At 35.4% G+C, this 16,413-nt stretch overlaps 1 protein-coding gene across 1 annotated transcript; it reads right to left on the reverse strand.

Moving 5' to 3' along the window:
• Positions 1 to 1,244: 1,244 nt before the first annotated feature.
• On the reverse strand, positions 1,245 to 4,491 carry LOC106656395 (probable ATP-dependent RNA helicase DDX10). Its single transcript, XM_014377347.2, has 11 exons — positions 4,195 to 4,491; positions 3,853 to 4,125; positions 3,669 to 3,790; positions 3,372 to 3,576; positions 3,119 to 3,287; positions 2,830 to 3,013; positions 2,579 to 2,749; positions 2,331 to 2,485; positions 1,973 to 2,169; positions 1,527 to 1,906; positions 1,245 to 1,453 (listed from the first exon to the last, which is right to left on the reverse strand). Exons 1-11 carry the CDS (start codon positions 4,393 to 4,395, stop codon positions 1,312 to 1,314), a joined length of 2,199 nt encoding a protein of 732 aa, XP_014232833.2. The 5' UTR covers positions 4,396 to 4,491; the 3' UTR covers positions 1,245 to 1,311.
• Positions 4,492 to 16,413: the final 11,922 nt, after the last annotated feature.

Here is a 16,413-nt window from a genome sequence, read left to right on the forward strand (position 1 = left end):
CTCAACATGCGCACATGGATGTGGCGTGTCGCTCGCACATTAAAAACTGACAAATTTATAAACTATTTAATTGTATCAAAAACGATTTGTTTAGTAAATTAATTTAAAAATTTTTATCTGTTAAGATGCTAAGAAGTATACCTATGAAATTTCAATGCGTAAAACTAGAGTCTAAGTTTTAAAAAAAGTCAATGAATTTTTGAGTGTAAAACGAAACATTCTGCTTATTTTGAATTACTCTTAGAATAAAAGTATAATAAATTACAGCAAAGTCAAAAAGTTCTCTGTAAAAAGAACTTATAATATTTCGAGCACTGGAACTACATCTTTTGATATTTTTCTAATGTTCTACAATCTGACCCAAACCAAAGGGAGAAATATAGGCTTGTATATTATACATTTTGAGAAAAACTCAGGTTTATCGCGCTTTTCTGTTGAAAATTTAAAATTTCTCCGCAGCATCATCGCTCGCACTTGACTAATTCGACATGATATTTGACTTGAAAAAAATACTAATAATCGTGGCCAGTACAACGTTCCAATATTGGATGAAAAGTTCACAGTTTATCTCGGAACTGTGCCAGAAAATCGCGTAAACCCTCGATCGACGCTCCGTCTCCTTCGTAATACATAAAACGTTTAATGCAATGCACACGAGGGCTCTCTAGATCGGCGTTAAATATATCACGTGCCCAATAAATCAGCATTATGTTTATATATGCATCCCTCGTTGCTGTCCCGAATATTAATCGAGATTGTATTAATTATAAAACTAAGCTTAGAACCTACAAGAAGTGTAGAAATGATCTAATCTTAATCTATCTAATCTAATCTAATCTAACTTATAAAAAAGAGATGGACCTAAAAGTGAAGCCAATCTATTCGGCCTCTGATTGGTCGACTGACTTTTGACTCGAGTCGAAACGTAATAAAGTGACATCTACGGTCAAAATAGCAACTTTTTCGAAACTGACTGAAAGATGTACGCGCGCGAAGCGTGCCAGAAAGTCACTATAACCTCAAAAAACGAGTGAAAAAATTAACACGCGCGGAGCGCGTTTGAAACATACTAGTGGTATATATAATGAGTGATGTAACACAAAAAAACCTATAGATTTTTCAAATTTTTTTATTAAAACAACATTTTATATTTACATACATATAGTAATAATTACACATATACATTGAATGTATATACCTTTCTACTTTTTTTTTTGACGATTATATTATACAAATATCCTCTCTTAAATATATTTTAAATAATTCATTGAATACTTATTTAATAATTATTTTATCAAAAAAAAAAATCGTTCATCCCCGCATAAGCTGCCAAGCAAGCTCTTCGTCCGTTTTTAAACTGTGCTGAACTTCGTCATTATCTTCGTCATCCGACGAATCTGTTTTTCGTCTTTTATTTTTGATTTCATCCAGTGTGATAAGTTTTCGTTTTGAGCTAATGAAAATACAGAATAATAAGTCTTCTCAAATTATGAATAATATTAATAAAATTGAAGCCTCATAGATACCTGTGAATTACATCTTCATCATCATCATCACTCTCGTCATCTGAAGCATTTTCTTTTTTACCATAAATCTTATCAGGATCTGGTAAATCACTTATCAATTGGTTTAGAGATTCAGACTCACTGATCTCTTCTCCAGAGTCGTAAGATCCATCAGCATGATCATTATCTTCTTCATCTTTTTGTCCTTTTTTCAAAGCTTTGCGTTTCATTTTTTCTTCTCTATGCTTTTCTCTAATTTTTTGTTGATATCTTAATTTATCTACTTTGTCTTCTTCTTTGAGAATTTCTTTTGCTACTTTAATATTAATACCAGAAGTCTCTTCATTCTCATATTCTTTTCCTAAATTTGACACTTTTGATTTAGCAGGATCGATTATTTCCTAAAATTTTAAATCATTTATTATTGTAAGAAAACAATGATGTAAATTTTTAGTATGATTTTTTACCTGTCCTTCTTCGTCAAAGTTAATTTTTTTATTAGGAATTATGTTCTTTCTCAAAGTTTTTTTAGCTGCAGCAGCTTTGGTGAGAACTTTTCTAGAAACACTAGTACTTTTCAGTTCTAAATCTTCATTATCATCAATTTGGACATTTTTCCTTTTGATGGTAAGGCAATCATCACTGTCATCGTCGTCATCGTGGACTGAAATAAATTATTCATAATTAGCTGTTTCAGAATGTATTTTTAGAAAAAATTATTGCTGAATATTTCAAAAGTTGCTTATATTGATCAATAAAATATTGACTTTAAATTGAAAACAAGTTTCATAGAGAGTGCTGATTTTATATAAATAGTATACTTACATGTTGAAATTTTGTTTTTATGATTGATATCAATCTTTTTCACATCTTCGTCGCTTGATTCAACATCTTCATTTTTGGATTTCTCTATTTTTGCTTCCTCTTTTTCTTTTCTTTTTAAAGCTCGGATTCTCGGAGTTTCTGATAGGCCAAGAGATCTGTGAAAATGTCGAGATAATATTTTTTAAGAAATAGTTCTATTTTCTATCAAAACTGTCATTTAATAATTTATGTAAATTATTTCAAATCACCTTGCAAATGAATCAGTATCTAAATTTTTCAAAATATTTTTATCCTTCTGTTTGATCATTGACTTAACATAGGTTTGTAGAGCTCGTTGAGCAGATTCTTTGTGATTTGGATATTTTCCAATCCATGCTTCTAACTGTTTTTGAATAGGTTGTAATTCTTTATGGTTGATTCTAAAAGTTTAAAATTGTCATTAGATATTTAAAAAAAATATAAATATTCATAGAAACATTCAATGAGGTGTGTTTCGTACTTAGATTGTTTGATGGGAATATTACTGCTTTGCAATTTTTCAATTATTTTTATTTCACTAGGTAAAAGAACTAATAATGATTCTCCACCTTTATTCATCCTAGCACTTCTTCCAGCTCGATGAATGTAGGCTTTGACATCTTCTGGACAATCCATCTGTACAATCCAGGTCACATTTGAAAAATCTAAATAAAATTAGTATCAATACAATACATCAATATAGAAAAGTTTAACACCAATATATTACATTAATATGTAAAAGTTGATACGTAGTCAACACTAATATTTACCAAGTCCTCTAGCTGCAACATCTGTAGCAAACATAACTGCATGTTGCTTTCTACCAAACTCTGCACACGTTTTTGATCTTTTGTCCTGATGACGTTTTCCATACAGAGCCAATAAACTCAAATTCAATCTAGGTTTCATTTGTCGAAAAGCTTCATACACAAATTTGACCTTAGAAAACAATTAAATATGATATTTTTTAAAAAGACTTGAGAAGATATATTTATTTCATTGGAGATTTTAAAAAGTACATACCTGATGGCAGGTTGTAAAAAATACAACAATTTTGTGTTTTTGATGTGTTCTTAGAAAAGACCATAATAAAGAAAGTTTGTCACCCAAATTACAAATCATGTACAATTGTTGCAAGCCATCTGGTGTAGCGTTAGTTGCATGTTCATGAGCATAGATGTACTTAGCATTCTTTTTTAAGCTGAGTCTAGCTAAATCTCGAACAGATCTAATCATTTTTCAATTCAAAAACGTATAAAATTTAATTATCAACAAATAAAATTTAAAATTTTTTTTTCAATTTTGTCTCTTAATACATACTTGGTTTGAGTGGCAGAGAATAATAGTGTTTGACGTTCAGCTGGTAAATTTTCTATAATAGAATCCATCTGTTGCTTAAAGCCCATATCCAAACATCGATCTGCTTCATCCAAAACTAAGTACTATGATAAAAAAAAATGTTGTTTACACAAAATAAATGTCTAAGTTTAAAATTCTAACGTACCTTTAAATTATCACAATTAAATATAAAAGTTTCATCCATGTGTTGTAGAATACGACCTGGTGTACCAATTAGAATGTTGCACCGATCAATGTTTTTCTTCTCTTTGCGCAAATCTTTTCCACCGATGATCAATCCTATTGAAACGTCATGGTATTTGGCCACCTTACCAATTACATCATATATTTGTTGGGCCAGTTCTCGAACAGGAGCAATGATCAACGCTCGGAGTCCATGATCCTTCTCCCACTTTTCATTGTGTAAATGTTCTATAATCTTTGAAAAATTGAAAATTTTAATATTGTTTACAATTTAAAAGTCAGGACAATCGATGGATACACTTACAGGCACCAAAAAAGCCAAAGTTTTTCCACTTCCAGTTTTAGCTGCAGCAACAATGTCATGTCCTTGGAGTGCATGATCGATTGTCCTACGTTGAATTTCAGTTAGCTGGCGATAATTGCACTCGTTCAACCCTTCTAATGTGCTTGCGGACAATTGTAGGTCTGAAAACAGAACCGGTGCCGTGGATTCGTTGATAGTCATGTTTTACTGTAATGTAGCAAGATCTGTTTTTATTATATACTTCAGCGACGTTTTGACTTTTGACAAGCGAATTTAAACACGTGTTTCATTGACGCCGTGAACGGTGAAACTGTGGAAGCGGACGATTCATATGGCATTTAGATCACGTGGCCGGTGGCATCATGGTGCGCATGTGTGAAATTCCGGCGTTCCATCGGAATTCGGACAGAATCTGAGCCGACAGAATCAACTCGCCGGTAAGCGCGAAATTCAAATTCTCGTAAAGATACAATCTTAAATATCTATTGTAACATTTTTTTGACATTTATTAAATTAAAAATACAATTGCTGACACAATATTTAGAGTGGTAATTATATTTTTATTTTTATAAATAGATATTTAAAATTACATCTTCATGAAAATTAGAATTACGCGCACACTGGAGGGTTCTGTTTTTGAGTGCGCCGAATGGCCCGCGGCTTGGCCTTTTTCACAGTCATCGCTACTATAGTCACTTTACTATATGATTTGTCTGTCGAATGGGATAAAAAAAATAAACCAGCTGGTGTTGTGTGTGGTAACTGCCTGACTATGAAAACTAAATCTGAGCGGATTATCTGGCTCTGACTTGGCGTGTAGTACAACAATGAGAAAAAAAATTCATTGATTCAATGAAAATTTAATTAAATACAATCTATGAAATAATTTCATTGCAATAATTTTTTTTCCTTAGTTTCATGAAATTTTGGTAAAAACAACTAAATATTGAAATAATTTCATAGATTGTATTTAATTAAATTTTCATTGAATCAATGAATTTTTTTTCTCAGTGTACGGTCCTGATTCGGGCCTGATCGATCAATTTTGATTTCACTCGGGAGACCCAATCGAACGGGATAAAAAAATGTTGCCTCTTTTCAGAACTCGAGCATGAGCAACGGTATAGCCTGTCGAACGACTCGAGCGATCACAGCATCGTCATGATCAGCGCCAAATAGCTCAATGCCAAGCTGGCTCAGCGCAAAAAGTACGATCCCAAGAAGGAGTCGCCCAATTTCGAGGATAAAAATGAAAAGAGAGTAGTAATTAGTAGCATGCGAAATTTCGTTTATTACCAAAATAAAGTACCACCACGACAGCGAACAAAGGTGTAATGATCGTTATGAATTCACAAAATTAAGATAACGTTCAATTATATTGGCACAATTTTTAATGACAATTTAGGAAAACATATGTATAAGTGCAGACATATTTAAAATTGTCAATTGTCATTTTTTCTTGCATCTGTCTCAAGCAAAATCTTTACGACCGTCGTGTACAGTTTTTTGGTGTTTGAGCAAACTCGGCTTTTGTGTAAATTTTTTCTCGCACTTGTCGCATCCGTAGTCTTTGCGACCTTCGTGGACTGTCCTTTGATGGACAAGCAAATGCTGTTTATACCCAAAGTTCTTTTCGCAATTGTAACATGCAAAATCTTTGCAAACCTCATGGACTGTCTTTTGGTGGACAAGCAAATTCGATTTTATTCCAAATACCTTCTCGCAATTGGCGCATTCGTAATCTTTGCGACCTTCATGGACTGTCTTTTGGTGTATGAGCAGAGACGATCTCAATCCAAATTTCTTGTCGCACTTGTCACATGCGAAATCTTTCCGGCCCTCATGGACTGTTTTTTGGTGAAAGAGCAAATGATGTTTTAGTGCAAATTTCTTCTCGCACTTGTCACATACGAGATCTTTACGACCTTCATGGACTATTTCTTGATGTCTGATCAAATTTGACTTTTGTCCAAATTTTTTCTCGCATTTGTCACATGCATAATCTTTGTGACCCTCGTGGACTGTTCTTTGGTGTTCGAGTAAATGATGTTTATACCCAAATTTCTTTTCACACTTTTCACATTCGTAATTTTTCCGACCTTCGTGGACTGTTGTTATGTGCATGAGCAAACTCGGTTTTTGTGTAAATTTCTTCTCGCACTTGTCACATTCAAAATCTTTCTGACCGTCGTGTAATGTCTTTTGATGTCTTAACAATTTCAAATTTCGTTCGAATTTCTTATCGCACTTATTGTGCACTGTCTTTACATGTAAGAGCAAACTTCGTTTATTTCCAAATCTCTTCGCGCACCTTTCGCATAAATAATCTTTGAAAACTTCGTGGAATATTTTGTTGTGCTTGAGTAAAGTTGATTTATTTTCAAATTTCCTCTCGCATTTGTTACATGAAAAATCTTTGCGGCTTTTGTGTACTGATATTTGGTGTCTACTCAAATGACTACGGAACTCGAATTTTTGTTCGCACTTGTCACATTTATAATTTTTTTGATGATGGTGAATTGTGTCTGGGGGTGCTATCATACTTGATTCTTGTGTAAATACCTCCTGGTTCATATCACCAACGTGTTGTTTGTCGTCAAAGAAAACACTGTCATGTTTACTTGAGTTATTTTTTGGATCGATCTCCTCGGATGTTTTCTCACTTTTATCCATTTTTTAGACTAAATTAAACGATGAATTTTTCTATTTAGCGTCACGGAAATCGAATAACTGAAATTTATCTTTTGGTATTATGGATTGTTTCAACGAGAAAGACAACATTCAAACTAATTTGCTTTCGCTATAAACATGATCAGTGTGTCGAGGAACGATGTCGAAATCGCTTATGATCATATGACAAATAAACCGGGGAAATTGTCCTAAAATTACACAGCGTACTTGAGTTACTTACTCCCAGTTGAAAATAGTTGCCTAGATTTCCACGTGGATCAGCAACGTCGAATCAATGATAATCGGTCATGGATTATCTGTCTGAAAACAGCCTGGATATTACTGATTGAGGAAGTTCGGGGTCTCAGAGGGGGACTATGAAGTTTCTGCGAGTCCAGTTTGGAGCAGACCAGGCGTTGGTTTCTTCGGTAAAAACTGATTGTCATTATCGATCTTGTCTCTCTTAGCCGAGAGTAAGTTCATCAAAATCGTTCATTTGTGGATGTTTAATTAGTTCATCATATCTTCGCGTGAGGTTTATCAAAAATCAAGTATCCCACTAAAAGTTTGAACCTTTCACAGCTCCAAACGAGACATGAACAAAACCATTTCGACTGATCTCGTTGCATGAACAGTCGCAAAAACCAAGAGATCAAAAAATGAAAAGAGAGTAGTAATTAGCAGCATGCGAATTTTCATCTAATACAAAAATAAAGCACCACCACGACAGCGAACAAAGGTGTAATGATCGTAATTATGAATGCATAAAATGAAGATAACATTCAATTATATTGCCACAATTTTTAATGAAATTTTGAAAAAACATATGTATAAGTACATATATATTTGCAATTGTCAATTGTCATTTCTTTTTGCATTTGTCTCAAGCAAAATCTTTTCGACCTTCGTGTACCATCTTTAGGTGGAAGAGCAAATTAAATTTTTGTGAATATTCCTTCTCGCATTTGTCGCATGCATAATCTTTGCGACCCTAGTGTGCTGTTTTTTTATGTGTATTCAAATTAGATGTTTGTCCAAATTTTTTCTCACACTTGTCACATGCAAAATCTTTGCGACCTTCATGGACTGACTTTTGGTGTACGATCAAAGCCGATTTCAATCCAAATTTCTTTTCACACTTGTCACATGCAAAATCTTTGCGACCTTCATGGACTGTCTTTTGGTGTAAGAGCAGAGTCGATCTCAATCCAAATTTCTTGTCGCACTTGTCACATGGGAAATCTTTGCGACCTTCATGAACTGTCCTTTGGTGGACAAGTAAATTCGATTTCATTCCAAATACCTTCTCGCAATTGGCGCATGCGAAATCTTTGAGGTTTTCGTGAACTGTCTTTTGATGACGGAGGAAATTTTGTTTTCGGCCAAATTTCTTCTCGCATTGATCGCATGCGTAATCTTTGTGACCTTCATGAACTGTCTTTTGGTGTACAAGTAAAGCCGATTTAAATTCAAATTTTGTCTCACACTCATCGCATGCGAAATCTTTGCGGCCTTCGTGCACTGTCTTTTGATGGTAATACAAATGTGATTTTTTTCCAAATTTTTTCTCACACTTGTTGCATGCGAAATCTTTGCGACTTTGATGTACTGTCTTTTGGTGGTAGAGTAAACTCGGCTTTTGTGTAAATTTTTTAGCACACTTGTCACATGCATAATCTTTGCGACCTTCGTGGACTGCTTTTTGGTGTACAAGCAAAGCCGATTTTAATCCAAATTTCCTCTCACACTCATCGCATGCGAAATCTTTGCGGCCCTCGTGTACTGTCTTTTGATGGAAATACAAATGTGATTTTTTTCCAAATTTTTTCTCACACTTGTTGCACGCGTAATCTTTGCGACCTTCATGGATTGCTCTTTGGTGGTAGAGTAAACTCGGCTTTTGTGTAAATTTCTTAGCACACTTGTCACATACGTAATCTTTGTGACCTTCGTGTACTGTCTTTTGGTGTAAGAGCAAATGTCCTTTTTGTCCAAATTCCTTTACGCATTTGTCGCATGCATAATCTCTACGACCCTCGTGTACTGTCTTTTGGTGCAAAATCCAAGCACATTTGTATCCAAATTTTTGCTCGCATTTGTTGCATGCGAAATCTTTCCGACCTTCATGAATTGTTCTTTGGTGTTTTAGCAAATCCGCTTTTTGTCCAAATTTCTTTTCGCATTGATCGCATGCAAAATCTCTGCGGTGTTCGTGTACAGTCTTCCGATGTTTAAACAAACCCTGTTTTTGTGTAAATTTCTTCTCGCAAATGTCACATGCAAAATCTTTGCGACCTTCATGTGTTTTTTGGTGTCTGATTAAATCAGTTTTTAGACCAGATTTCCTCTTACGATCGTCGCATGTGTAATCTTTGCGATCCTCGTGTAATGTCTTTTGATGTCTTAACAATTTCAAATTTTGTTCGAATGTCTTATCGCCTTTATCGTGCACTGTCTTCACATGTAAGAGCAAACTTCGTTTATTTCCAAATCTCTTCGCGCACCTTTCGCATAAATAATCTTTGAAAACTTCGTGGAATATTTTGTTGTGCTTGAGTAAAGTTGATTTATTTTCAAATTTCCTCTCACATTTGCTACATGAAAAATCTTTGCGGCTTTTGTGTACTGATATTTGGTGTCTACTCAAATGACTTCGGAACTCAAATTTCTGATCGCACTTTTCGCATTTATAATTTTTCTGATTATTATGAATTGTGTCTCGGTGTGTTGACATGCTTGATTCTAGTGTAAATGCCTCCTGACAAATATCACAAACATATTTTTTGTCGCCTGAAACAACAACGTAATGTTCACTTAAATTATCACTTGAGGCAACTTCATTGGATTTCTTTTCATTTTCATCCATTTTCATGCCTAAATTAAAAGATAGATCCTTCTATTTAGCACTACGGAAGTTAAACAAGTAAATTTTATCTTTTGATTTTATGGATTGTTTCATTGGGAAAGACAACATTCAAACTAATTTGTTTTGACTATAAACATGATCAGTGTGTCAAGGAACAATGTCCAAATCGCTTATGATCATATTGTTTACAATTCAAGTACTGATTTATTTGTTTATACGTTATTCTTACAACATTCAAAATAATTACAAAACAGGTATTTTAAAACTATGTAAGTACTCAAATCATATTCCTGACAAATAACATCAAGTTCGCAAAAAAATATCGAGTGAATAGACACATGTGTAATATAGTATCTTCACGATACAAGGGCTATAAGTGACCCTTTACGTATACTATCTTTTTTAACCCCGTGGCCCGAAAATAGCTCTTACCGTTTTGCGCAGCTGCCGCGGGAAGTAGTCACTTTCGGGCCCCTGATATGAAAAACTCAATTTATTTACGGATTATTCAATCATAGATTTATCGCGCTTTTCTGTTGAAAATTAAAAATTACTCCGCAGCATCATCGCTCGCACTCGACTAATTCGACATCATATTAGACTTGAAAAAAATACTAATAATCGTGGCCTGTACAGCGTTCCAATATAGCATGAACTCGGAAGTGTGCCAAAAAATCGCGTAAACCCTCGATCGACGCTCCGTCTCCTTCGTAATACATAAAACGTTTAATGCAATGCACACGAGGGCTCTCTGGACCGGCGTTAAATATATCACGTGCCCAATAAATCAGCATTATGTTTATATATGCATCCCTCGCTGCTGTCCCTCGTTCAAAAAATAATCTCGAGTGAAAAATGCCGCACAACGTATCGCATGTAGTACACGCGGGAAACCCACCCGTGCATCGAGTTGTGTATACATGAATTATTACCATGCACCACAGAGTTTTCCTGATTACGAGCCATATAATGCGTAAATTAAGTTACGACGTGGGAGGAGAGAGGAAAAAATCAGTCGCACATCGAGTTGTCGATATTACATATTATAATATTTAACGATCTAGGCTGATTTTACCGTCGTTGATTTTTCGAAAAAATGGAATAATAAACTAAGCGAATGAATTGTACTACTCGACGGCTTCCGTATACTTATGCTCGCGCGTATACATATTCCTGCGACGATTTCATCAAACCTAACTCGTACTGCTGTACGAGCGAATCAATCCATATTCTCTCCTTTTGAAACTCGACGCGCTGATGATTAATTCCTCGGGCAAGTTTTCACGGCGGAAACTTTCGCTGATACACGTGGAACATATATATACAGCTGCACCTAACTACACTCTCGGCCGATCCACTCGTGCGCGCGAAGGAGACCAGAGCCTGAGATTCTGCTAGCTGCACATGGTTCACGTGCGCTATGCACCGGATCTCGCGAAACTAAATGAAATTCATTAGTCGAGCTTTCCTATCTATATGTACTTATGCGTATAAGATTCCCTGTACCTTGAGCGTCTTTATTTGGCTAGCTGTGCGCGAGGTGCGAAAGTTGAAAAATTCGATCGAGTAGAGAGAAGAGATGATTTATCGACGTCCGAGTGGTGTTGGATTTATATCGTCATATAAATTTATTCGATGTTCTTTACGCGAATTCGATGTAGTCTGTCAGTAGTTTTTGTTTTGAGAAATTCGTTCTTGTAAAGCAAAAAAAATTCTCGAAGAAATCATCACCAAGATAAAATTTTAAATTGTTTCAAATGCTGTAAGAACAACAGATAAATCAGTACCTTAAATGTAAGCAAAATAGTCATAAACGATCTTCACACTTTCCCTTGACCCAATGATTATATTTATAGTAAAAACAAATTAGTTTCAATGTGGTCTTTCCCGATGAAACAAGCCATAACATCAAAATATAATTTTCTTGATATAATTTCCGTAGTACTAAATAGAAAAATTCATCGTTCAATTTAGAATAAAAAATGGATAAAAGTGAGAATAAATCCGAAGATATTGTCTCGAAAGATAACTCAAGTAAACATGACAGTGTTTTCTTTGACGACAAACAACACGTTGGTGATATGAACCAGGAGGTATTTATACAAGAATCAAGTATGATAGCACCCTCAGACACAATTCACAATAATCAGAAAAATTATAAATGTGACAAGTGCGAACAAAAATTCGAGTTCCGAAGTCATTTGAGTAGACACCAAATATCAGTACACAAAAGCCGCAAAGATTTTTCATGTAGCAAATGCGAGAGGAAATTTGAAAATAAATCAACTTTACTCAAGCACAACAAAATATTCCATGTAGTTTTCAAAGATTATTTATGCGAAAAGTGCGCGAAGAGATTTGGAAATAAACGAAGTTTGCTCTTACATGTAAAGACAGTGCACGATAAGGACGATAAGACATTCGAACGAAATTTGAAATTGTTAAAACATCAAAAGATAGTCCACGAAAGTCAGAAAGATTTTGAATGTGACAAGTGCGAGAAGAAATTTACACAAAACCCGAGTTTGCTCGTGCACATAACAACAGTCCATGAAGGTCGGAAAGATTACGAATGTGAAAAGTGTGAAAAGAAATTTGGGTATAAACAAAATTTACTCCAACACCAAAAAAGAGTCCACGAGGGTCGCAAAGATTACACATGCGACGAGTGTGAGAGGAAATTTGGTCTAAAAACTGATTTAATCAGACACCAAAAAACAATACATGAAGGTCGCAAAGATTTTGCATGCGATAAGTGCGAGAAGAAATTCGCACAAAGTGGGCATTTGTACAGTCACCGAAGGACAGACCATGAAGGTCGAAAAGATTTCGCTTGCGATAAATGTGACAAGATGTTTGCACTAAAATGGGTTTTGCTTCTGCATCAAAAGACAGTTCACGAAGGTCGTAAGGATTACGCATGTGACAAGTGTGCTAAGAAATTTACACAAAAATCGAGTTTACTCATGCATCTAAAGACGATACATGAAAGTCGCAAAGATTACGCTTGTGATAATTGCGAGAAGAAATTTGGTAAAAAATCACATTTGCTTTTCCATAAAAAAACAGTACACGAAGGCCGGAGAGATTTTGCATGTGACAAGTGCGAGACAAAATTTGGATTTAAACAGCAAATGCTTGTTCACCAAAGTACAGTCCACGAGGGTCGCAAAGATTACGCATGTGACAAATGCGAGAAGAAATTTGGAGAAAAATCGAAATTGATCAGACACCAAAAAACAGTCCACGAAGGTCTCAAAGAGTTCGCATGCGACAAGTGCGAGAAGGTATTTGGAATAAAATCGACTTTGCTTTTGCACCAAAAGACAGTCCATGAGGGTCGGAGAGATTACGCGTGCGCCAATTGCGAGAAGAAATTTGGATTGAAATCGACTTTGCTTAGGCACCATAAGACAGTCCATGAAGGTCGAAAAGATTTAGCTTGCGACAAATGCGACAAGATGTTTGGAATGAAATGGGTTTTGCGTCAGCATCAAAAGACAGTTCACGAGGGTCGTAAGGATTACGCATGTGACAAGTGTGCTAAGAAATTTACGCAAAATCCGAGTTTACTCATCCATCTAAAGACGGTACATGAAAGTCGCAAAGACTACACTTGTGATTATTGCGAGAAGAAATTTGGTATAAAATCACATTTGCTTCTCCATAAAAAAACAGTACACGAAGGCCGGAAAGATTTTGCATGTGACAAGTGTGACAGGAAATTTGGATTGAGATCGACTCTGCTCTTGCACCAAAAGACAGTCCATGAAGGTCGCAAAGACTACGCATGCGATCAATGCGAGAAAACATTTACTCAAAAATCAAGTTTTTTCCGTCATCAAAAGAAATTCCATGAAGATCGCAAAGATTTTGCTTGAGACAAATGCAAATAGAAATGACGATTGACAATTGTAAATGTGTATGTACTTATACATATGTTTTTCTAAAATGTCATTAAAAATTGTGCCAATATAATTGAACGTTATCTTAATTTTGTGCATTCATAACGATCATTACACCTTTGTTCGCTGTCGTGGTGGTGCTTTATTTTTGTACTAGACGAAATTTCGCATGCTGCTAATTACTACTCTCTTTTTATTATTTGGTCTTTTGGTTTTTGCGACTGTTCATGCGACGAAATCATTCGAAATAGTTTTTTTCATGTCTCGTTTGGAGCTGTAAAAGGTCAAACTTTTGGTGGGATACTTGATTTTTGATAAACCTCACGGGAAGATATGCTGAACTGATTAAACATCCACAAATGAACGATTTTGATGAACTTGCTGTCGTCTAAGAGAGACAAGATCGATAATGACAATCAGCTTTTACCGAAGAAACCAACGCCTGGTCTTCTCCGACCGGACTCGCCGAGGAGCCCATCCGGTCACACTTCGTCCCCCTCTGGGACCCCCGAACCTCCTAAATCAGTAATATCCAGGCTATTTCCACGCAGAATCCATGACCGATTATATCATTGACTCGACGTTGCTGATCCACGTAAAAATCCAGGCAATTATTTTTCACTGGGAGTAAGTAACTCAAGTACGCTGTGTAATTTTAGGACAATTTTCCCCGGGTTATTGGTCACATGATCATAAGCGATTTCGACATCGTTCCTCGACACACTGATCGTGTTTATAACAAAAACAAATTAGTTTGAATGTTGTCTTTCTCGATGAAACAATCCATTATAACCAAAGATCAATTTTATTCAATCAATAAACAAAGTAAAAAGATCCATCGTTGATTTTAGGCACCAATATGGTTAAAACGGAGAAGAAACCGGAGGATATCGTTTCAAAAGATAACTCAAGTAAAAACGACAATGTTTTTTCAGACGACAAAAAATACGTTTGTGATATTTGTCAGGAGGTATTTAGCCTAGAATCAAGCATGACAACACACCGAGACACAATTCATAGTGAAAACAAAGATTTCGTATGTAACAAATGTGAAAAGACATTTCAGTTCCGAAGTCATTTAAGTAGACACCAAATATCGGTACACAAAAACTGCAAAGATTTTTCATGTAGCAAATGTGAGAGGAAATTTGAAAATAAATCAACTTTACTCAAGCACAACAAAATATTCCACGAAGTTTTCAAAGATTATTTATGCGAAAAGTGCGCGAAGAGATTTGGAAATAAACGAAGTTTGCTCTTACATGTAAAGACAGCGCACGATAAGTGTGATAAGAAATTCGAACAAAATTTGAAATTGTTAAGACACAAAAAGATAGTACACGACGGTCAAAATATTTCCACCTTGAAAGTCAACAAAGTTTACTTATGTGACAATTGTGGTAAGAAATTTGGAAATAAAACGAAGTTAGTCTCGCACATAACAACAGTCCATGAAGGTCGGAAAGATTACGAATGTGACAAGTGTGAGAAGAAGTTTGGACAAAAATGGATTTTGCTTCAGCATCAAAAGACAGTCCACGAAGGTCGTAAGGATTACGCATGCGACATTTGTCAGACGAAATTTGGACAAAAATCGACTTTACTTTTCCATCAAATGACGGTCCATGAAGGTCGCAAAAAGTTCGTATGTGACAAGTGCGAGAAGAAATTTGCACAAAAATCGAAATTGAATAAACACCAAAAGACAGTACACGAAGGTCGAAAAGATTTCGGATGTAATAAGTGTGAGAAAAAATTCGGACAACACCAGTCTTTGCTTGTACACCAAAAAACAGTCCACGAGGGCCGGAAAGATTTCGCATGTGACAAATGCGAGAAAAAATTTTCACAAAAACCGAGTTTACTCACCCATCTAAAGACGATACATGGAGGTCATAAAGATCATGCATGCGACAAATGCGAGAAGAAGTTTGGACACAAATGGATTTTGTTTCAGCATCAAAAGACAGTTCATGAAGGTCGAAAGGATTACGCATGTTACAAGTGTGCTAAGAAATTCACACAAAAACCGAGTTTACTCATGCATCTAAAGACGGTACACGAAGGTCGCAAAGATTACGCTTGTGATAATTGCGAGAAGAAATTTGGTAGAAAATCACATTTGTTTTTCCATCAAAAAACAGTGCACGAAGGCCGGAAAGATTTTGCATGCGCCAATTGCGAGAAGGTATTTGGAAAGAAATCGAATTTACTTGTCCACCAAAGGACAGTCCACGATGGTCGGAAAGATTTCGGGTGTGACAAGTGCGAGAAGAAATTTGGACAAAAACCGCATCTACTTGCCCACCAAATGGCAGCTCATGCAGGTCGAAATGACGATTGACAATTGTAAATGTGTATGAACTTATACATATGTTATTCTAAAATGTCATTATAAATTGTGCCAATATAAATAAATGTTATCTTAATTTTGTGCATTCATAATTACGATCATTACACCTTTGTTCGCTGTCGTGGTGGTGCTTTATTTTTGTACTAGACGAAATTTCCCATGCTGCTAATTACTACTCTCTTTTTATTATTTGGTCTTTTGGTTTTTGCGACTGTTCACGCAACGAGATCAGTCGAAATAGTTTTGTTTATGTCTCGTTAGGAGCGGTGAAAGGATCAAACTTTTAGTGGGATACTTGATTTTTGATAAACCTCACGCGAAGATATGCGGAACTAATTAAACATCTACAAATGAACGATTTTGATGAACTTACTCTCGGCTAAGAGAGATAAGATCGATAATGACAATCAGTTTTTACCGAAGAA

This window comes from Trichogramma pretiosum, unplaced genomic scaffold (assembly GCF_000599845.2).
Source record: "Trichogramma pretiosum strain Unisexual culture from Peru unplaced genomic scaffold, Tpre_2.0 scaffold10, whole genome shotgun sequence".
Classification (NCBI taxonomy): domain Eukaryota; kingdom Metazoa; phylum Arthropoda; class Insecta; order Hymenoptera; family Trichogrammatidae; genus Trichogramma; species Trichogramma pretiosum.